Genomic DNA, 22,839 nt, shown 5'->3' on the forward strand with positions numbered 1-22,839 from the left:
TCTTTTCTTTGCCTTTTTATTCTCTTCTATTCCATTTTAAATGAATTCAAGCGTTTTGGGTTGTTTCTCCATTTATGTTCTCTCTGAGGTAACAATAATTTTGGCATTAACACCTAGTTTTATCGTTCATAAATATGTATAAACATGATTTTGAATTCATTTAGTTGAAAATTTTTCAAATTTTCACAAAATTTGGCAATTAAACTAAGTGTAAACCTGAGAGAATTTATAACCCTTCCCCACATTTGAGATCATGCAATGCCCTCATTTGCATAAAATCAGACTATAATTATAAATTCATGAGAGTGATTAGTGCAGAAAAGTGATTAAAAATACCGAGTTTGCAAACATATTATTTTATATCACATTTGATATTTTGCGTCTTGTCGTCAAAATTAGTAGCTTTTGCTGAACTTAATGTCTGTCTTTGAAAGTGCACTGTTTTACTCTGTTTTATACATAAGATAAACTACAAACATACATAATATTTTTATTATATTTTTTTATAAAACCTTTATTTATTAAAACAATTTAAATGAATAATTTTTAAAATTTTGTTTCCTTTTACTTTAGGTAGTTTCGGTATGTTTACCTAGTCCGTCCCTCGACAAAATTTAAAATTTGTCGTTTTTAAAGCGATTGTTTTAAAAGCAAAGATTTTTGGGTTTTTTTATTTTTTTTGGTATACTTTAGATCAATAATATTAAAAATAATGATAACAAAATTTTTCGCCCCGCCCTCGGGTAAAGCAATTTCGATTCTATGACCTAGTCTTCAACTTACGATGAATTTTAGAAATCATTTTTTTAAACTTAATGAAATAAAGTAAATTTTGTTTTTAAATTCACACAAAAATTAAAATGCGTATTAATTTAATACAAAACCTACAAAAATTCAGAATAAGGGAGAAAACTAGTTCTTTAGTGTCTGCTAGTGGAAAAGACCAATCGGATTCCATTCTCGAAACTACACAAGAACAGAACAACTAACTCTAGACAGTATTTTCTTTTTAGAAAATTTGAATCTCCCCACACTTAGGTAGCTGTGGTGTCGAAATTGTGATTAACCTCATCGTCAATTTCTTTTAGACCATAATCAACTTGTATATCTGTGACTTTTGCTTTAAGCCATTGGTCGGATTCCTGTGTAATATCCACAAATTCAACTAGTTTCGCCTTTTTTTAGGCAATAGATTGGATACTAACCGGTTACATAACTTAAAGTTCCCCTTGGTTCTAGCATCGCGAATCCATTTAATAAGTTTCTTCATTGAACTATTAATATCGGGGTCATTTAATTTTGTATTAACAATGGGGTTCTTTGTTATCAGGTCATCATTAAGTTTTACTTCATCTTCCCCACACTTAGACGTTTTATTATTGTTAAGCACTACCGTTGGAGTTGGTAAAACAATATGGTTCTTACCAATCATTTTTGTTGGTTCAACGGTTTTGGTTGGTGGAGATTTAGTCTTTCGACATACAAAGGTGATCGATTTTTCATCATTACTAAGTGTCATTCTACCCTCTATTACATCAAATAACGCCCCGGTGGACGCTAAGAATGGTCGACCTAAAATTAGAGGAATGTTTGAGTCTTCTTTTATGTCAATGACAATAAATTCGACTAGAAAGGTTAAATTACCTATTTGAACGGGTAGGTTGTCAGCAATTCCAACTGGGTGCCTAATGGTTTGATCAAAGAGTCGGACACGCATCTCTGTTGGACTTAACTCACCTACTCCTAATCTCTTATATAATGAAAGAGGCATAACACTCACACTCGCACCTAAATCTGCTAGTGCATCATACATGATACAATCAATAAGTAGACAAGGAACAATAAATTCACCCGGATCACCCAACCTGGGTGGAGGTTTCGGTGGAACTGTCTTCACCGGGTTTACTTCTACTGTTTTTGTTTCTTGTATTTTCTTATTTTTCTTCTTCTTCTTCTTTCCAGAGGTATCACAAACTTTATTACCTATTACTTACTCATACTCAACTCCTTTTCTTGGAAACGTGATGGGTGGTCTGTATGGTGCCACCACTGGCTTTACATACTCGGGTGGTGGTGGTATTGTAACTTCTTCATTGTTACTCACATCAAAAATCTTCTCATCTTCTGATGATGGTTTTTCAGAATTCGTTGATACCATATTAACATTCTCATTCCGAGGATTTACTTCAGTATTACTCGGTAGCTTTCCTTGTTCCCTCTCACTCATCATGCTAACAAGAGTACTTACGTGATTTTCTAGATTCAAAATGGAAGCTTGTTGAGTTCTTAATGACTGATCAAACCTCTCATTTGTTTGGGTTTGAGATGTAATAAATTTTGTTTGAGATTCCATTAGCTTTGCCATCATTTCTTCTAGATTTGACTTTTTCTCTTCGGTTTGTTGTGGTGGTTTATACAAACCAGGTCTTTGTTGATTGAAAGTGTTGTTTTGAGTTGGTTGGTTATTCGGACCTTGTTGGTTATACGAGTTATTGTTTAGCCCATTTGGATTGTAAAGAATGTTTTGATTTCGATTGAAGTTTGGCCTTGGTGGTTGATAATTATTCTGATAATTATTTTTCGGCCTTTGGTTCATGTACGAAACATTCTCACGTTGTTCCATCGTTTGCTCAATGTGACAATCCTTCGTTAAGTGTGGTCCACCGCATTACTCACAACTGATTCGTATTGCGTGAATATCTTTAGTCATCTTTTCCATTCGTCTCTCGAAAGCATCTATTTTTGCAGAAACGGAATCAAAGTCATGGCTAGAATCGGCTCTAGCCGCTTTAGATGAACGAAAAATATCTTTTTCCTGGTGCCACTCATGCGAGTGGGAGGCGGTGTTATCAATAATTTTGTAAGCTTCAGTTGCGGTTTTCTCCATAATGGAACCACCAGCTGCTATGTCGATGTCTTTTCGTGTAGTAATGTCGCATCCTTGGTAGAATATTTGTACTATTTGATAAGTATCTAAACCGTGCTGAGGACATCCTCTTAACAACTTTCCAAATCTTGTCCACGCCTCATATAGAGTTTCATTTGGCTTCTGCGTGAATGTAACAATTTCTCTTTGAAGTCTCACAAATTTAGATGCCGGAAAGAATTGTTTAAGAAAATTTTCAACTAAGACATCCCATGTGTCAATCGCCCCTTCAAGTAACGATTCTAACCAATCTTTGGCTTCTCCCTTTAAAGTCCAGGGAAATAACATGAGATAGATCTGTTCATCTTCAACTTCTCTGATCTTAAATAGAGTACAAATCCTATTAAAAGTTCAAAGATGTTCGTTTGGATCTTCTTTTGGCGTACCACTATATTGGCATTGATTAGTTACCATGTGTAGGATCTGTCCCTTGATTTCATAATCTGGCGCATTAATGTATGGCTTAATAATGGCGTGACATTGGCCCGTGCGTGTGGCTCTCATTCGGTCTTCCATACTTAGAGGTTCAGTTACTTCCATAATTGAATTTGTTAAATACGAATCACTAGAGGATTCTGATTTAACGGTTTGTGGTTCAGGAGGAATGATTAGTGGTTCAGGATCTTGGAATTGTCCTTGAATATCCTCCGGGTTCTTAATTGTGAAATCGGATTCAAAAGATGGATTATCAAAAATTTGAATTGGAGTACTTGTTCGACTAGATGATGATTCTAAAGAAAAATCAACGGCGATAATATTGGCTAGATGTCTTGATCGAGTTACAGGTGGTGAACGTATGAAAGGTGGTGAACGTTTTGCTCGGTGCATTCACTGAATATCCTATTAGTTATAAATATAAAAATTATATAAGTTATCAAATTAATAGACTTTTCTGATTTTGCCCACGTTTCAAATAGCCAATAGATGCAGCAGGTAGTCAGGGCCCTTTAAATCGGAAGCCCACAACTCGCCACTAACAAATCCAACTATTACTACGAACCAGAAAATTTTGGTGTCTATCAATTTAACCGCTTAAAATAATTTTTCGTCGAAATTTTGAAGAAAAAATCTATGTCTTAAAAACTAGAGCGTCGAGAAATAAGAAAGAAAAAGAGTGCGTCGAAAAACGTCGAAAAAAAATAAAAATCGAAAAAAAATAAAAATAAGAAAGAAAAACGTCGAAACTTAAAAGTCTAAAAACTAAATCTAAAAAGTTGCGCCTAAAGGTATTAAAGCTTAAAAGAAAATCTATATCCAAAACGGCAATAACTTAAAAGGCACTAAATTATATAAACGGCGTCGCAAAATTCTAAAGCGCCTAAATCTTAGTTTAAAGAAAAAGCACTTAAGGAATTTTACGGCAAAGTCTAAAAATCTAGAAATAAAATACTACGGCAAAAACTAATCTTAAAACTAAGCACGAACGATAAATATAAAAGTTACGAATTAAATTTTTAAAATATACAATTTATAAAAAGAAACAAAAAATGATAAAATCACTTATTTTTATAAAAATATTATTTTTATATTATTATTTTATAAAAGTATTAATTTATATAGTTAATAATAATTATTAAACTTAATAAAACTAATTAAAACTAAAAATAAAACTAAATTACTAATTAATATTTTAATTAAACCCTAAAAATTAAATAATAATAATAAATTTAAAAGCCTAGCTGCGTAATAAATGCCTCTGATTTGGCCTGTCAGAACAGCTCATACGATCGCATGAGTTTAAACCTTCAGGATTATGCGGTCGCATGGCCCAATATATCAGAAACAATTCGGAAGCCCAATTTGGTTCGGCCCGTTTTAATTATATATATATATATATATATTATTTTTTTCTGATTTTAATTTTTATAAAATAATAGATAGCTAAATTTTATAAAATAAAAATAAACTTGTATTTTAAAAACTTAAAATAAAAATACTTTTATAAACAAAATCTTAAAAATATAACTTTTTATATTTTATATTTTTTCTAATTTATATATTTAAATTTAAAACTTATATAAAATTATAATTTTTTTTTTAAGAAAAATAGCGTTTCGCTTCGGCGTTTCCCGGCAGCGGCGCTAAAAATACTTGATGTGTGCAGCAGCGTATACGAAATAGTTATATATTTTTATTGCGAAATACTATTAAATACGATACAATTTTACACAAGTTATTTATTTATTTATAGAGTGGATATACATAAACCTTGCTACAACACTTATAGGCAGTGTACCTAATCGTAGAGTAGTGTAGTTTTTAGTAGGTCCGGTTCGTCCACAGGGAACTAGCCAAGTTTAACGCTATATTTTTAAAACTATATATATATATATATATATATATATATATATATATATATATATATATATATATATATATTATAAAATGGGGGTTTTTACCGTTTAATGACCAGTTTGTCGATTTTAAATAAAGCGTAAAGATAAATGACGATAATATAAATGACAGAATTTAAATTGCGATAAAGTAAATTGCAGTAATTAAAATGACAGTAAATAAATGTACGATGAAATATGAAATAAAAGTATTATGCTTATTTAAACTTCCGTAATCATGATGTTTGACGTTTTGATTTTAATTAATTGTTACCCGGGTTAATTGTCATTTGTCCTGGTTTATTTGATACCTATCTGGTTTTTGTCCATAATAGTCCATCGGTCATAATTATAAAATGCTCGTCAAATTAACCTTATTCCCGAAGTCAAATATTCTGACTAATTAGGGATTCGAACTGTAACAAGGTTTTAATACTTTGTTAATAATTACACCCGGTTATCGACTGCGTGTAATCCAAGGTTTTAATACTTTGTTAAAAATTACACCAATTATCCTTGTATGTAATCCACCACTGTTTTAATGAGATATGAATATTAATTTACCCACTTGATCAGAATGAATAATCAATTACCCAACCCGAATAATTAATTAAATTATCGTAAAAGATGTCGTATAAACGTCACTAAATAGAACATACATAATCATTTTAATAATTATTAGTTTAACTAATTTGAAGATAGGTTCGACAGGTTCCAATGAGTTGTCGTTCAATTAGACAATACCCCCTTCCTATTAATAGTCAATAGTCCAATGTCCACAAGTGTCGGTCTTTTGTCCAAACCTTAATTATGGTACAAAATCTAATAACCCCGTCTTTAATATTTAGTCTAACATCACGATTACTTTGGCTCAAATAAGCATAATAATAACTTAGTTACGATACATTAATTTAAAAAGGAAGAACATAGCTTACAGTGGTGATTAATCGCGTAGCGTTGCACGGACAGAATTTTGACTTAAAACCCGTAAAACATTCTTAAAATAACCTTATTATTATTAACTTAAAATTAAAAATATATTATATATATATATATATATATATATATATATATATATATATATATATATATATATATATATATATATATTTACGTTACATAGAAAGGAAAAGAAAAAGATGTGTTTTACTCGTCGAAAAATGCTGAATTTATAGGACCTGGCCAGGTTTCTGGCTTCATGCGATCGCATGAATAATGGTCTTCCTGGCCATGCGATCGCATGGCCAGCTGGATCCAGCTCAATCCCTTTGTTTTCTAATTTGCCGACGGTTTTTAATATATAATATCATATACATAATTTTAAGAATTATCTATATATTATATTATATTTATGTGCATAGTTGAATTGTAATTTTAGCTCCGTTGCGTCGGCGTTGGTAGTTGGTTCATGTCCCGGTTCCGAATTTTTGAACGTCTTTTCGTGCGCGGAGATATCTTGTACTTTGCCTTTCGCGGCTTGTACTCTTGTAATTTTTAGACGTTTCTCATCATTAAATTTAACCACTTGAATTATATCTTGTACATTTGAGCTTTTTGGTCATTTGCGTCTTTAAATCATCGTTTTCTTTTTTTTGTCTTCGCACTTATTTATTTAAACGAATATTACATAAAAATAGAACAATTGCAACTAAAAGCTTTACATATTGGAAGGATATTGTGCCTAAATATATGTTCATTTGGAGCACTATCATGCCTTAAGAGAAGCTTGATTTGTCATATGCTCATACGTGTCTTAGTTGCACACTACTTAACATGCGGCATGACAACAAAGTCGGAAATCGATGAAACTTGAAACCGAAACTGAAAATGCATGTTATGAACCAACTTTGATTATTTGACCAACATTTGACATGAACCTATTGAGGTGTTGACTTTGGTTGACCACTTTGACCAAGTTTGACTTTGGTTGACTTTTGTTGAATTGCATGAACTAGTTGACTATGTGTTGACTTTTACTTTGAAACGCGTCGGTCTGAACAATAGGACAACTTACTATATGAAACCAGTATTGTATAAGATATAAATATTGACCAACCTAAATACGTATACCTAGGTTGCATTAATCGGCAGTAAACCGTACAAGCTATTTCGCTTACTTTTCATACAAAGCTTTTCAAAGGTGAGTCTACAGTCCCGCTTTTTACATATTTTCTGGGATGAGAATACACGTTGATTACATTTACATTTTACAAATGCTTTTATGTTTGACACGAGTACTATATTATACATATTGAATTATTGTTCACAAAGCTCCTAGCTTGAATACTTTTATTACCTTCGGGTAAGGACAATTTAGATGGACGGATCCGTTAGATTAGACAAACCTCACCCTACTATAACTGTGGTGCATTTACTTTGAACTGTATGTACACTCGAACAAGTGTATACGTTTTATAGGGTAAAGGATAAGTGTAGTGTATACTATACGCAGGTCTTTATACTAGTATTCAAGTGGTCATGGATTATGTAACTTTATGCAACGTTGGGTTGTGCTTATTGAAATCTCGTGGTCAAATGCAAATGAATTATTTTTCTGAATACTGTTTTTTCAGATACTGTTATACATACTTAAACCTGTACATTCACCAACATTATTGTTGACATGTTTTTGCGTGTTTTATTCTCAGGTCCATAAGAGGTATAGCTTCCGCTGTGTGTTTGATGCTTTGGTGTGGCCGTGGAGTCAGCATGATTTAATAAAGACATTGATTACTTTCGCATTTAAACTTCTGAACTTGTTTAATACTGTTGGCTTATAGTTACGATCATAATAGTATTACCTTTGGTTATTGACTTATGTTTTAAAGTCAAATGTGTTAATAAAATTAAATGCGATTGCTTTTGAAACGTTTTATATAGAGGGAGTAACTGTTACTGTGGGACCTACGATTAACACTCCGTCAGATGAGAATTTGGCGGGGTGTTATAGAGTGACAATCGCGGGATAAGATATGGGGTCGGGTTTATATGTTTGTTTTAGGTTTATGACTGGCGGTTGTTACTTGTTTGTATTTTTTAATTTGCAATTTCAATAGTGCTCGCTCTGATTTCAATTTGTTCGTCTAGGTCGTGTGGACGCACAGAGCGAGTGTCTTTGGATCTTGGTCGGTTGTGATAATATATAGGGTCATAAAAAGAATCAATTCAAGAACATTAAAAATATAATAAATCATGTCAAAAGATCGTATTTTTTTTTATTCCAAATACAATATCAAAGATAGTATAATCCGTGTAACTCGGGTATATAGATATGAGAAATATATAATGCAATTCAAATAAATACTTTACTATTATTCTATATTATATATATATTAGAATTAGATGAATCATATGTAAATAAGAATATAATTTTAATGTTCAAATTATTGTAAAGTACAAATATTTATTAGTTACATATATACAATTTAATTAAGTTATCCAAGAGTTGTAATAATGTGAATTCAACAATTTTTTTGAAATTTAAAGGACTAATCAGAGTGCGATATGTGGCGCGACAATCACATGTAATTGGATTTGACATGCAGACCCACATTTTATTGGGTTTTACAATCACGTGTGATTGGCATGCAGAATCACATGTAATTTACTGCTTGTCAAATCCAATCACATGTGATTGAAAAAAAATTCGAAAAAAAAAATTCTGAATTTTTTTTCTTCTATCACATATGATTATCGCTCCACATGTCGCACTCTGATTGGTTCCTTGTATATCAACTTAAAAATTAGATTTATTTGAATATTCCTCAAGTTATCCCATGTTTATTTTACTATCACCTCAAAATATATCCAAATACTAAGTCACTCTTAATGTTTATTAGTTTAATTTAATTTAATATTAATATTAAATATTAATATGCCTTTTAAAAAAATATTAATATTAATATTCTGTAATACGGATCTCTATACTTCGTGTCGATTTAAAAATATCTCCATCTAGAGTCGCACACACCTAAAGTCATCACCCTCCTTATAACAGTCGTTATCTTCAACTTAACTTTGTTTCTCCCTTGAGATTAGGCATCAATTGCAATCTATGTTTCTCAACTTTTTAAATATCTCAATTAATTTAATAATATCAAATGATGATATCTCCATATTTTGAAGTCTAAATCTAAACTACTAGTATAATACAACTATTATTTCAATTATTCCAGCTTTAATGTTTTTTCATGAAGCTTCCCTGTTTATCACCGTAAGTTATTATTTTCAATCTTATTCATGCCCTAACTTCTGGGTTTATTTTCATTTTCAACGAAATTACAAAAATGTACTAACTTTATTATTAAATGTTTCTGCAAGTGGGTTAATATATTTTTCTTGGTTTATGTATTTTACATTTTTACTGATACTAGTTTTGCAGCTCGGTTCAAGTCAAATTCATGTCCTTTATTAAAATCTGAAATCCAGTGATCATTTTATGTATACTTTATGTAAATGGGTTGGTTGAAACTTTTTTTATTTTATTGTATTATATCTAAGATTTTGTTGATCTTTGACCATATTTTCAGCTAATAATAAATGATTATCATTATCATTATCATTATCATTATTTGCTAAGCTATTAATTATTGTTAAAATTGTTACTATTACAGGTTATCTGAAGTCGAAGAAAATTCAGATTTTGGGGAATATAAATAATGGAAAATTCCGAAATCGAAGAGAGTTTGTTTGCTCTTGGTGAACCAAAGGTAGATACAGGTTACTTTTAATGTAATCTTTTTTAAAAATGGCAGTCAAATTTAGTGATGTGGTTGTGATGTATCACTTTCTGCATTTCTGTATTTAAAAATATGTATGCATCGTTTTCGCTAGTCGTTGTTTGTGTATTATCAAACCTATAATGTGGTAAGTATTTAGAAAGTTAGACCAATGTGTTGCAGTGGCAGAACTTAACTCGGATACAGATGGGGCGAGTGTAAAAATTTAATAAATTTTTCATTTGTCAGCGGGTGTAAACACTAAAAAAAAACCTTATTTTTTGGTAAAATAAAAAAATTTAGTGTAAAATTCTTTCTTCCGTTAAATCCAGGTGGGACGTATACCCTTTGTGATACACTATGTTCCGCCCCTGGTGTTGTGATCAATCACTAGTTGTTAATGCGTCTAATGAATACCACGTACGGGCTGCAACTTTGGGGCCCGGCCGATTATCAGACTCGTAGCCCATTCGTGTAAGACTAACAATGTGGTATTATCAATTGTAGCTACATGGAGAAATGTGCAAAACGCTCGCTTTGATTTATGTCAAAGTATTGAGCGTTTTTCCGGAGCTAGAAAATGCTCGTCCACGTAGCACATCAGGGATTCAGGCATTATGTTCTTTGCATATAGCATTAGAGAAAGCAAAGATGGTTCTTCAACATTGTGCTGAATGTAGCAAAATTTATTTGGTACCGTAAGATTTAATATTTTGACGGTCAAGTAACGTTTCTATTTAATTTATGTCTATTTGACTGTTTTTAATGTTTCACAGGCTATAACTGGAGACTCGGTTGTCTTGAAATTTGAGAAGGCGAGATCAGCTCTCGAAGATGGCCTTAGAAGGGTTGAAGATATAGTTCCGCAAACTATAGGATGTCAGGTATATATAAGCAACTTCTATGCCAAACCTTTTTTTAGTGGTGGTTGCAAAATGGGCGGATCGCACGGACTGGTTAGTGGCTAAAATGTGTTTAAATTTTCCGTACGGGTCAAAACAGGCTGGTCAGGCTGGTTGAAGCACTTCCATCAAGAAGTTTGTAGTTTCCTATTTTGTTTTACATTAATATAATATGGTATATGGTATATATGGTATTTAAAATGAAATAATTTAGAGGTTTCATCTAAGAACCGGCCCATTATAAGGATATGGGCGACAATTGTCACAGCTAGCTGTATAATTGAAGTTGCCTGATATTAATCATAATTATGGGTGGCAAAATGGTCGGGTCAGATTGGATTTTGGGTCAAAATGGGTCATTGTTCAAGACAGGTCAGTTCTCTGTTCTATTTGGGTCAAGTCATTACATTTAAGAGGCAACATTAAATGCACACATTTGGTCAATGTTATCTTTTAAAAAAATAGTGATGCATTTGGATCTGACGATGAATTCAAATGTTGTAGATTTCCGAAATGTTATGCGAACTTGAAGGAATCAAGTTTTCACTCTATCCGTTGGAGAAGCAAATAGGCGATGAGATAATCGGGCTACTTCAACAAGGTAGAAACTTTAGCAACAATAGTGACAATAACGAATTAGAAACGTTCCACCAAGCTGTATCTAAGCTCGGGATTACGTCTTCACGGGCCGCACTTCGAGAAAGGCGGGCCCTTAAAAAACTTGTGGAAAAAGCCCGAATCGAAGAAGACAAAAGAAAAGAATCAATAGTAGCTTATCTTTTACATCTCATGAGAAAATACTCAAAGTTATTTAGAAGTGATTTTTCAGACGATAACGATTCACAGGGCTCAACACCGTGTTCACCAACATTATACGGTTCTTTTGAGGCTTTAAGTGGGACCGGGACCCACGCTTTTGAAAGACAACTTTCGAAACTAAGCTCTTTTAATTTTAAACCTAACTTTCGTAGATCGGGGCAGGTACCTATGCCGCCCGAAGAACTACGATGTCCGATTTCGTTACAACTTATGTTCGATCCGGTTATTATCTCATCCGGGCAAACGTATGAGAGAATTTGCATCGAGAAATGGTTTAGTGACGGGCATAACACGTGCCCGAAAAGTCAACTGCAGTTGAGTCATCTTGGGTTGACTCCTAATTATTGTGTCAAGGGTTTGGTTGCTAGTTGGTGCGAACAAAATGGGGTTATGGTTCCCGATGGCCCACCCGAGCACCTCGATTTTAACTACTGGCGTCTCTCGTTATCGGAAAGTGAATCGGTAAATTCGAAATCTATGGAGAGTATCGGGTCGTTTAAGTATACTAAGGGTATAAAGGTGGCACCTTTTCCTCTTGAAGAAAACAATGTTATTAAGGAGATTGAAGGTGATGAGGTGGCGGTTGAGGTTGAGCCCGAAGTTAATGTGTTCGAAAGGTACGATGAGTTCTTGATGATTTTGCATACCGAAGAGAATTTGAGGAAAAAATGTAGAGTTGTTGAGAAAATACGACGTTTGTTAAAGGACGACGAAGAGGCTAGGATTTATATGGGTGCAAATGGTTTTGTTGAAGCGTTGGTACGTTTTTTGGAGTGCGGTTTGAACGAAAAAAACAAGTTCGCTCAAGAAAGTGGTGCCATGGCGCTCTTTAACCTTGCAGTCAATAACAATAGGTATTTTTTTACCCCATTTTTGGTGTATAATTGTGTAAAAATAGGTTATGTTGGGTTGTATTCATCTAGGATTATGCCAAATAAGTAACCAACTAGGATGTCAATTTCAACCCATTTACTTTTGTCATGGGTTGATTCTGGTTGAATAATAACTTTCAAAGAGATTGGTCAAGAGGGTTAGATTGTGTCTTTTCTAATGCATACATACTATTAAAAAGTAATGGAGCAAAAATAATTGTGGGTTAACCCGACCCATATAAAAAATTACCTGCTTTCCAACATCTATTGGTATAACTGTGTAAAAACAGGTTATGTTGGGTTGTATTTATTTAGGATTATGTCAAATAAATAACTATCTAGGGTGTCAACTTCAACCCATCTACTTTTATGAGGGTGGATTTGGGTTACATAATAACTTTCAAAGGGATGGGTCAAGAAGGTTAGATTGTGTCATTTCTAATGCTTACTTACTATTAAAAAGTAATGGAACAAAAATAATTTCAGGTTAACCCGACCCATAAAAAACGTTACCTGCTTTCCAACATCTAGGCCCCGTATCTGACGCGAAGAACCTAATTTTTTCGGTTTTTGGTGTCATTTTTTCACAAATATTAGTGAATGCTGACAAATCACATTCTCGTACTTTTCAGGAACAAAGAAATGATGTTAGCTGCTGGGATACTTTTGTTACTTGCGCAAATGATCGAAGGTTCAAAATCGATCAACTCAGCCATAGCATTGTACTTAACCCTTTCGTGTCTAGATGAAGCCAAACAAATCATAGGTTCAAGCGAGGCGGTCCCATTTCTAATTTCGGTCCTTCAAGGCACTTTCGATACACAATGCAAAATCGACTCGCTTCACGCTCTTTACCACCTCTCATCGCTCCATTCTAACATCTCAAGACTCATATCGTCCGGTATCTTAACCGCCCTTCAACCGTATCTCACCGACTTAGACTCCAACTCATGGACCGAGAAAGCCATAGCCGTGTTAATAAACTTAGCAGTGACTAATTCGGGCCGGGCTGAAATCATATCCGCTAACGGGCTAGTTAGTGGGCTATCGATGTTGCTTGACACGGGTGAACCCGAGGTTCAAGAGCAGGCGGTTGCTTGTTTGTTGATTTTGTGTACGGGAAGCGATAAGTGTTGTGAAATGGTGCTTCAAGAAGGGGTGATTCCTTCTTTAGTAGCTATTTCGGTTAATGGGACGATGAAAGGGAAACAAAACGCGCAAAAGTTGTTGATGGTTTTTCGAGAGCAGCGGCAGAGGGACCCACTGGTTGTGGTCCAGGGTGGCGATAAAGGGTGGTGTGAGTGTGATGGTGGAGATGATCGGAAAGTGTTGAGTAAATCGACATCGAGACGAAAGATGGGAAGAGGATGGAGCTTTTGGAGGAAGAACAAAAGTTTTTCTGTGTACCAATGTTGATTTCTGATTCTCATGGGTAGAAAGTGTAAAAAGTAAAGTATTTCAGTTTTTTTACCTGGTGGTATTTTATTTTGTAGTTTTTTCCTCCATCACAAAAAGAGATTGTAGAGTCTTTGTAATCAGAAGAATTTTGTCTCTTGTAAGTTTTCACCTTCCTTTTCCAGATTTGTTCAAATTCAGTCCTCCACGTAATTCAGATTTGCTAGCATCTTCCATTTTTTCATCTTCGTTACCCGATAATCGGCCGTTAAAGGTTGAAAAAAGCTAAGAAATGTGTTTGTTATTTTGTCATCAGATTTTGGTAGCATCCAAAACAATTAAAAAATGTAATTAGTTTTCGTTTCAAATTTTAAATTCGATTTTAATTCGGTTTTAAGTTTTACTACCAAAACTTTGAAAATCAAACAAATTTAATTGAATAAATCGAGAAAACCGATTGATAAACACCCCTATCGGTAGTTACTCGTGTGATTTTAGACAATAGATTTGGACAAAGTTCTTAAAAGTTAAGGAGGATGTTTCTTTGAGTTTTAATTTACAACTTTGTATCAAAGGCCATTGATTTAGCAATATCACACTTTTCAATTATGAGGTTAAGCGTTCAAGTTCTGAAATGGACAAATGTGTATATATTAGTGATAAGTGGTGAAGTGTATTAGTATTCATTTTCTTGATATCGAATTTGAAACGGGAATATAACTTAGTTGAGCCATATCATACCTATTAGTGTTCAATTTTAAAACAAATTTCCAAAACTAGTTAATGACATGAAAGGAATAAAAACGAAAGTAGCCAACTTAGGTTAAATGAATACAAACCATACAAAAAAACAATTCACCACACATAAGATATGGAATATGATTCCAGTTCTATCATTCCACTTTCAACTGTCCAAACATCATATTCTCCTTCAATTCCTAGCAGGTAAAATATTAGTAATTAATAAGTTTCAATCTAAATTTTGGTTACATTCATGTCTAAACTTATAAATAATTTGTTCCCAACTGATTTGGGTGTGATCAGTACGTGTTGTTGTCTCGTATGAAGTTAAAATCTTATATACAATTTGACAATTTGTTGAAGAGATTTATAGTTACAGTTTGATGAGCAGGTATTCGTGGAGATGGAAGATGCTTGTTTCGATCTGTTGTACTTGGTGCTCGTTTGAGATCAGGTAAGCAAGTTCCATCAGAGAACGTTATGCAACAACTTGCTGATGACCTAAGAAACAAGGTACTCAAATTTACAAATGTATGTTACTATTATCAATGTTCACATCTTGATCCAGAAATGGATAATAAGATTTTAATTGGATGCTCGGTTGCAAATCATAAATAGGTTGTAAATGAGTTGATCAAGAGACGAAATGAAACCGAATGGTAAGATGACACTTAGTTCAACAAATATGTTTGGTTACTAATCGTTATTAGCAAATACATGTATCAGACTACGGTTTTTCAATTTTCAGGTTTGTTGAAGGCGATTTTCAGACGTATATCTCATATATGAAACGGTCACAAGTCTGGGGTGGGGAACCAGAACTGCTTATGTCCTCACATGTCCTTAAGTATGTATCTCAACTATATATGATTCATCTGATATACTTTTATTTTAAGTCTTTAATATGATATTATGATGCAACTTTATGTTTGCATCTCAACTAAAAAAGATATTTTTAACTGTTAGCAATCTGATATGAAGCATTCATTTACTAAATATATGAAGTCTATGATACATGTTTATAAACAGATAAGGTATTCTCCATTCAGGCTACTTTTTTTTTTTTTTTTTACAGATGTACACGGTCTAACCGAGTTATCCGTGACCGTTTCCAAACATTTTCACTGGCCACCAAAGTTATGTTTTAAGTGAGATTTGAACATCAAACCTGAATATATTCAGTCCCAGCCACCATGCTATGTTGGGATGGTTATGATAAATGTTTATATGATGCGCGTTTTCTGAAGCTATTTTGCTAGATTTTATCCTCTGTTTGCAGGGTACCTATCAAGGTTTATATGAGGGATAAGAAGTCAAATTCTATCAAGGTTATAGCACAATACGGACAAGAGTATGGGAGCGAAAGCCCAGTTAGTGTTCTTTATCATGATTACGGACACTATGATCTTTTAAAGACTCCTTTAAGCTGATATGTTACAACTAAGGTATCCTTTCATAACATCTTTGTAAATTGCTTGTTTTGTGTTTATGTTTCATAATAAGAATAACAGGATGAGCATTCTTATGGTTGCATTTTTCAGATACAATACATGATAATTTGTGAACGACGTTTGAAGATTCAGATGAGCGTTCGAAGTTTATCAAGATGATTTACAAACGAGTCAAATCTTACAGTCATTTTAAGCCCCCTAATGTACACTTAATTTCTTTCTTGACCATTTCCATGGAAAGTTGTAAGGTGTCTGTAATAGGGTCACACTAAGGTGTTCTACTTATTTCTAATGAGTAGTATTCTATAAATATATATATTTAATTCATATGGATGGATGGTACTTACGGAGACAGAAATTGTTTTTTGGTTCTTTGATGGTAATACTCTGTAAATATTTTCTATGAACACAAAAGACAAACTTAGTTTCTTTTTCTTTCATTATGAATTTTTTTCTCCTAAGAATCTTGTGCTGAATTTCTGTAGTGGCTTTGAAATTCGGGATGATAATGATTTTTCAATATTGTTGATACCTATTTCCGTCTAGCGGCTAAGAAGTACCAGTACAATACTAGAACTAGAACTACTTAGTGTGATGAGGTAAATTGTTGATTGATGTTTTTTCTCGGGAAAAATCCCTGCAGACCCGGTTCACGGCCAGAATACCGTGGTGTGACTTTATCAATCTCGTGGAGCCAAACTATGAGTTGGTCCGTCTAGCGCTCTGGAGCTAAATATTGATGTTCTAGAGAGAGAGAGAAACTACTATGTGGGAGAAAAAATGTGATCTTTGCTACAAGCACAATTAGTTGTAAAGTGATGGTCCAGGTAGCCCATTTATAGGCATGAGTGCTCTGTGATATTCGGAGACACATATCATGCTGTTATTGATTGATTTATGTGAGAAATGTGTAACCGACATTGTGCTCTACGCTGGCGTGGCATGTGTACGGCTCACGTCTTCTTTTTAGGGCTTAAGCATAAAAGGAAGCCTTCAGGGCTTACGCATGATGTTGGGCGGCCTGATGTGTGATTTATTTGTTAATCTAGATGGAAAACGCTTAATGGATAATTATTTTAAAAAAATACTTTTAATACTATTTTCCTATGTTTCAAGTGTTTCCTCCATATAGAAATGATGAATTTATGCGTGTAAACCATGTGATAAACCATTAAATATCAGGTTATCTTATATACAAAGTTTACCAGTTTTACGAGTTTGATTATTGAGCACAGGGTGTCCATGTCAATTTCTCATTGTCCATTTCGACTTCCGTTTTGGACACTGAAATGGACTTGTTGGAGGTGCATGTCTATTTCAGTGTCCATTTTTATATTTTAATTTTTCGGTCCAAGTACGTTGCATATTTTGAACCGGTTTATAAACCCAATCATTCTCATATATGTTGTAACCATTGTCTTCAATAATCATATTGTGTAGTATTATGCACGTATACATAAGACGTTTCATTTGGTTAACCCCGTAAGCTCTTGCCAGTTGTTGTAGAATATGCCAATGCCCATGTAGAATCCCAAAAGTTCTTTCAACAACTTTGCGAGCCGCGACTTGTTTCTTTGAAAAGTAAACACGCTTGTCATCAACGTCGCTTAAAAATGCCTTGACAAATGATGCCCATGTTGGATAAATCCCGTCTGCTAATTAGTAGCCTATTTTGTACTCCACACGGTTTACATGATAAGGGATGTCTGGCATGTCTTCGACAAGCATTGAGTTGGACAAAGGACTAGTATATAAGACATTTAAGTAGTTGTTTGACCCCGACACACCAAAAAACGCTTGCCAAATCCAATTATCATACGAGGTAACGGATTCAAGCATAATAGTTTGAGTGACTGTGATCGCCTCGTATATATTGGCCTCTCCAAGCAACTAGACATTTTGCCCACGCCCAGTGCATACAATCTATGCTACTCATCATTCCCGAAAAACCATGAATCTCTTCATGAGCCGCGTACAATTCTTCAATGTCATGCCTCGTTGCTCTCTTAGGTAGTCATTTGCATACAAATAATGATGCATTCTGTAAGGTTGAGCAAAGACTCCTGGGCAACACGTTCGGACTTTTGCAAATACTCATCAAATGCATCTGGTGTATAATCATATGCTAGCTGACGTAGTGTGGCGGTAATCTTCAAATGCGTACTAATACTCCATTTGCCACGTTAATCTTGTCTCATCTGAAACCATCTAAAATATGACAGTAATGGAATTGTGGAGTAGCTTAGAATCTATACTATCAATTAAATCTCTAAAATGATGATATTATAAATAAAGATTATCTAAGCTTAAAAAAATTCAAAAAGAAAAAGAAAAATTATAAGCCCCTCATGATAATGTCATTAATATAATTAATTTTTTTAATAAAAATATTAACATATTAATTATACAATATATGAATCATTATGTACAACATTATGATAAAACCCCATTAACATATTTGAAACATTATGTACAACCTTATGGTAACACACCGCATGAACATATATACAATATTTGAAGTATTATGTACAATTTTATAACACCTCATGATCATATGTATAAATTTTAAAACAACATGTACAATCTTTACAAAACACTCAATGAACACATGTACAAATTTTGAAAAATACTATACAACCTTATATAATAATTGTATTTTAATCTTTAAAAAAGTTTCAAGGCCTTTGTTATTACTAATAATTATTAATTATTATTAAAAATATAAATATTCAATTTATTATTGTTATTTATTTTAATTATTATAATTATAATTATTATTTTTTATTAATAAATTATTAATATTCAAATACGGATTCTCTTTACGGGATTAATTAGTTAATATGTATGTGAAAATACATGTCTCAACATGTTCGTAAAAACAACGACAAATTTTTTAGTCAGAATCTGTAGTACCATGGGTCCTTAAACTGAATGACTTTAGCATTTACATTCACTTAATAACTAAAACATATCATTAAACTATTTCGTTTAAACACACCCGTGGTTTCACGAGTCATTTCACTAGTATCATCCATAATTCTTAGAAAAACATGTTGCCGTATCCGGAACCGTAGATTGAAATTTTCATCCGTATATTTGCAACCCTCGACAAAAATAATCGTCCATTAAACGATCATGTGCACCATAATGATCACGACGTATGTAACGACGGGAATTTGAACCATCATCGTTTGAAAAATTAAGCTCATCTAAGGTGTCGTGCGTATAGTTTGTAAAATCGTCCGACGAACTCGAAGATGACATTGTTATTAAAAATTAAAAGACAAATATTGCTTGATATCGAATGGAAAAAAAAGATAGATATAAAAGTGGTGGAGAAAAATGAGTTGAAAGTGAGTAAATATTTATAGGAAAAAAGAAAAAAAGAAAAAAGACGATTTGGTCGTGCTCTTGGATCGGTTTCAAGATTTCCTTTCGGGCAACGATGGGAGCGGGGCTATTATCACTGCGTCACCATAGTCAAAACTAAAGATGATTGCAACTGGTGCGTCTCCTCGGGTGAACTAATAGCTGTAAATAAAACTAAAATTGATAAGCTACCCATATTAATCGTTATTAGGTACTGTTTCATCAGAATTATCTCACGTGCTTCATCTCTTACTTCCCTGTTCGATTTCGGCGACTCACCGGTGGTGTCAGTCCACCTCCGGGATCCGGTCTTCTAACACCATCATCATCAGCAACAACAACTAATCACAGGTATTAAAAACCACAAATATTAAATTATCAATTTTGTTATTTCTAGGGTTTGTATTTTATAGGTTTATAACTATATATATGCTTGCTTTACTAAACTACTACAATTTCAATGTAACATATGCTTTCTGATTCACTGTTGACTTTTTTGGTTTAAGCTCATTAAGTACTGTAGTTTAGCCGCTAACTTTATTGATTTTTATATAATCTTATTTAAATAAATTAGTAACAGTTTTGGTAATTGCTTACTGCTTGTTGTGTTTTAGCTTGTTAAATTCCCTGTTTTTTAAAGCTGAGTTGTGCTTTTGTTGAACCCACTTTATAAGCCTATGCACTAAAGAGGTATTTGTGAGTGAAAGGGTATGTTTATGAAAGCTCAAAATTCTAACTTTGTGTGATTGAAATATATTTAATGAGCTTATTGAAAAGGTGAGCTATAAAAATGTAATTTATGAAAAATGTAACTACTGTTGAATGCTAATTATTTCAGGTTATCGCTAACAGAGTTATAACCATGGTTAAACCAACTTGGTACAACCATCAGTTCGTACGCCTACTTGTACTCACAATAATCCTCTTAGCTCGTGTCTCACCAACAACACAACTAGTACACAAAGACGCCATAACACACTTTCAACAATACCTAAGAATAAACACGGCCCACCCAAACCCCGACTACATCACTGCGGTTTCCTATCTAGACGCATTAGCCAAATCGATTCCCAATCTTCAAACTCAAACAATCTACTTAACCACCCCGCAAAAACCTCTCCTTTTAGTCACGTTTCCCAGCTTAAACCCGTCCCTACCATCCATCCTCTTAAACTCTCACCTCGATTCGGTCCCAGCTGAACCCGCAAAGTGGTCCCACCCGCCTTTTTCCGCTTTCAAAACGGACGATGGGAAAATTTTCGCTCGAGGTGCACAGGATGACAAATGCATCGCCATTCAGTACCTAGAAGCCATTAGAAACATCCTTCAAAAAGACCCTGAGTTTAAACCGGTTCGAACGGTTCATATATGTTATGTGCCTGAAGAAGAAATTGGCGGGCTCGATGGGATGGCCAAATTCGTAGAATCTAACGAATTTAAAAAATTAAACGTTGGGTTTTTTTTAGACGAGGGACAAGCTTCACCTAACTATCAGTACCGGGTTTTTTATGCTGACAGAGCACCATGGCATATTGTCATTAAAGCTATTGGTGTCCCGGGACACGGTTCGCGAATGTACGATAATAGCGCGATGGAAAATTTAATGAAAAGCGTCGAGGTTGTGTCGAAATTTAGGGAACATCAGTTTGATTTGGTTAAAGCCGGAATTTTTACAAACTCCGAGGTTGTTTCAGCAAACCCGGTTTATTTAAAAGCGGGTATTTCATCCGGGGACGGGAACTTTGCGATGAACATGCAACCGTCTGAGGCGGAAGCTGGTTACGATGTTCGGTTACCACCAACCGTTGATCCGGATTTGTTGAAAAAACGGATTAGTGATGAATGGGCCCCAGCAATTAGGAACATGAGTTTTCATATTTTGGAAAAAGGACCTTTGAGAGATTTAAAGGGAAGGCCTTTAATGACTGTTACAAATGAATCGAATCCATGGTGGACGGTTTTTAAGGATGCTGTTGAAACGTGCGGCGGGAAACTTTCGAAGCCGGAAATATTGGCTTCGACTACAGATGCTAGATATGTGCGACAGCTTGGTATACCGACGTTTGGGTTTTCTCCTATGAAGAACACCCCGATATTACTTCACGATCATAACGAGTATTTGAAGGATACGGTTTTTTTGGAGGGAATTAAGGTCTATGAATCCATCATCAAGGCTTTGAGTTCTTTTGAGTCAGCGGCACTTTAATATGGTCTGGTACAAATACAGATCGACGTAAGGTGATTTTGCCTGAAGTTTGTTTCGATCCTTATATGCCCATTTCGTATCTCGTTGTTGTATAATACATACAGTGTACTAATACATTTTTAGATAGTGTGTTGAAATAAGAAGGTAGTCTGTATGTTGCACATTTCCAGGATGTTAAACTTTAGCATATGACCCATCATGCACTGCTAAAGTTTACAAGACATAGTTTTGGTTCCCTATTAGAGGCATGTTTAGGGTCATTTGTATTAGCCAACTCAATTAGGCTGATTTTGTGCCCATGAGCTGATGATATGGTTGAAATGGGAAAATAATACCGTATTTTTATTATATACCTATACCTAAAACATAAAAGGGAAATGAATAGTACTATTCCTTTATTAATTTTCACCAACTTAACCCCTAACTTTCATTAATATACAAATCGCATCCCCACTTTACTAACTTTTTTTTTTACTAACATTCAATTTTCACAAACTTAACCCCCTAACTTTTATTAAAATACAAATCGAACCCCCACTTTATACGTAATTTTTTTTCAAATTTCACAAACTTAACCCACTAACTTTTATTAAAATATAAATCGAACCCCCACTTTACTAACTTTTTTATATCTAAAAGGTAAAGGGGAAATGAATAGTACTATTCCTTTTTCAATTTCCACCAACTTAACCCCCTAACTTTCATTAAAATACATATCGAACCCCCACTTTATAAGTATATTCTTTCCCAAATTTCACAAGCTTAACCCCCTACCTTTTATTAAAATACAAATCGCACCCCTACTTTACTAATTTTTATTTTTTTTACTAATATTCAATTTTCACAAACTTAACCCCCTAACTTTTATTAAAATACAAATCGAACCCCCACTTTATACGTAAATTTTTTTCAAATTTCACAAACTTAACCCACTAACTTTTATTAAAATACAAATCGAACCCCCACTTTACTAACTTTTTTTTTTTAAATTAAACCCGAACGCTAAAAGAAGCAACTTTCACAAAGGAACAACCCTTCAATGTTATGTCGAAAAAAATTCTTTTTTACAAAATAGATCAAGACTTTTTTTTAACTCGCATTCAAAAC

General features: G+C 33.7%; 4 protein-coding genes across 5 annotated transcripts in view; 3 read left to right on the forward strand and 1 right to left on the reverse strand.

The window, feature by feature from the left end:
• Positions 1–22,839, reverse strand: part of LOC139844589 (uncharacterized) — a 131,731-nt gene that overhangs the window by 84,833 nt on the left and 24,059 nt on the right. The window lies entirely within an intron of this gene.
• LOC139839503 (U-box domain-containing protein 45-like) lies at positions 9,332–14,129 on the forward strand. Its single transcript, XM_071829578.1, has 6 exons — positions 9,332–9,472; positions 9,873–9,968; positions 10,485–10,670; positions 10,754–10,861; positions 11,384–12,552; positions 13,203–14,129. Exons 2-6 carry the CDS (start codon positions 9,918–9,920, stop codon positions 13,984–13,986), a joined length of 2,298 nt encoding a protein of 765 aa, XP_071685679.1. The 5' UTR covers positions 9,332–9,472; positions 9,873–9,917; the 3' UTR covers positions 13,987–14,129.
• On the forward strand, positions 14,803–16,506 carry LOC139839506 (OVARIAN TUMOR DOMAIN-containing deubiquitinating enzyme 4-like). 2 transcript variants are annotated; one of them, XM_071829580.1, is made up of 6 exons: positions 14,803–14,910; positions 15,098–15,219; positions 15,325–15,365; positions 15,455–15,553; positions 15,986–16,151; positions 16,248–16,506. In XM_071829580.1, exons 1-5 carry the CDS (start codon positions 14,844–14,846, stop codon positions 16,134–16,136), a joined length of 480 nt encoding a protein of 159 aa, XP_071685681.1. In that variant the 5' UTR covers positions 14,803–14,843; the 3' UTR covers positions 16,137–16,151; positions 16,248–16,506. The 2 variants fall into 2 exon arrangements, with proteins under 2 accessions (XP_071685681.1, XP_071685682.1); XM_071829581.1 differs by lacking the exon at positions 14,803–14,910 and adding an exon at positions 14,924–15,008.
• LOC139839504 (uncharacterized) lies at positions 19,694–22,079 on the forward strand. The gene has a single exon (XM_071829579.1). It carries the CDS (start codon positions 20,389–20,391, stop codon positions 21,730–21,732), a length of 1,344 nt encoding a protein of 447 aa, XP_071685680.1. The 5' UTR covers positions 19,694–20,388; the 3' UTR covers positions 21,733–22,079.

The sequence above is a fragment of the Rutidosis leptorrhynchoides genome, chromosome 4, assembly GCF_046630445.1.
Source record: "Rutidosis leptorrhynchoides isolate AG116_Rl617_1_P2 chromosome 4, CSIRO_AGI_Rlap_v1, whole genome shotgun sequence".
NCBI classification, from domain to species: Eukaryota; Viridiplantae; Streptophyta; class Magnoliopsida; order Asterales; family Asteraceae; genus Rutidosis; species Rutidosis leptorrhynchoides.

Bases quoted from the DNA above. Each gene is read 5' to 3' on its own strand.
- LOC139839503 (XM_071829578.1), top strand. From the start codon at position 9,918: ATGGAAAATTCCGAAATCGAAGAGAGTTTGTTTGCTCTTGGTGAACCA. The intron at 9,969-10,484 runs GTAGATACAGGT...TATCAATTGTAG, and splicing joins TTGCTCTTGGTGAACCAAAG to CTACATGGAGAAATGTGCAA. The intron at 12,553-13,202 runs GTATTTTTTTAC...CGTACTTTTCAG, and splicing joins CTTGCAGTCAATAACAATAG to GAACAAAGAAATGATGTTAG.
- LOC139839506 (XM_071829580.1), top strand. From the start codon at position 14,844: ATGATTCCAGTTCTATCATTCCACTTTCAACTGTCCAAACATCATATT. The intron at 14,911-15,097 runs GTAAAATATTAG...TTTGATGAGCAG, and splicing joins TCTCCTTCAATTCCTAGCAG to GTATTCGTGGAGATGGAAGA. The intron at 15,554-15,985 runs GTATGTATCTCA...CTCTGTTTGCAG, and splicing joins ATGTCCTCACATGTCCTTAA to GGTACCTATCAAGGTTTATA.
- LOC139839504 (XM_071829579.1), top strand. From the start codon at position 20,389: ATGGTTAAACCAACTTGGTACAACCATCAGTTCGTACGCCTACTTGTA.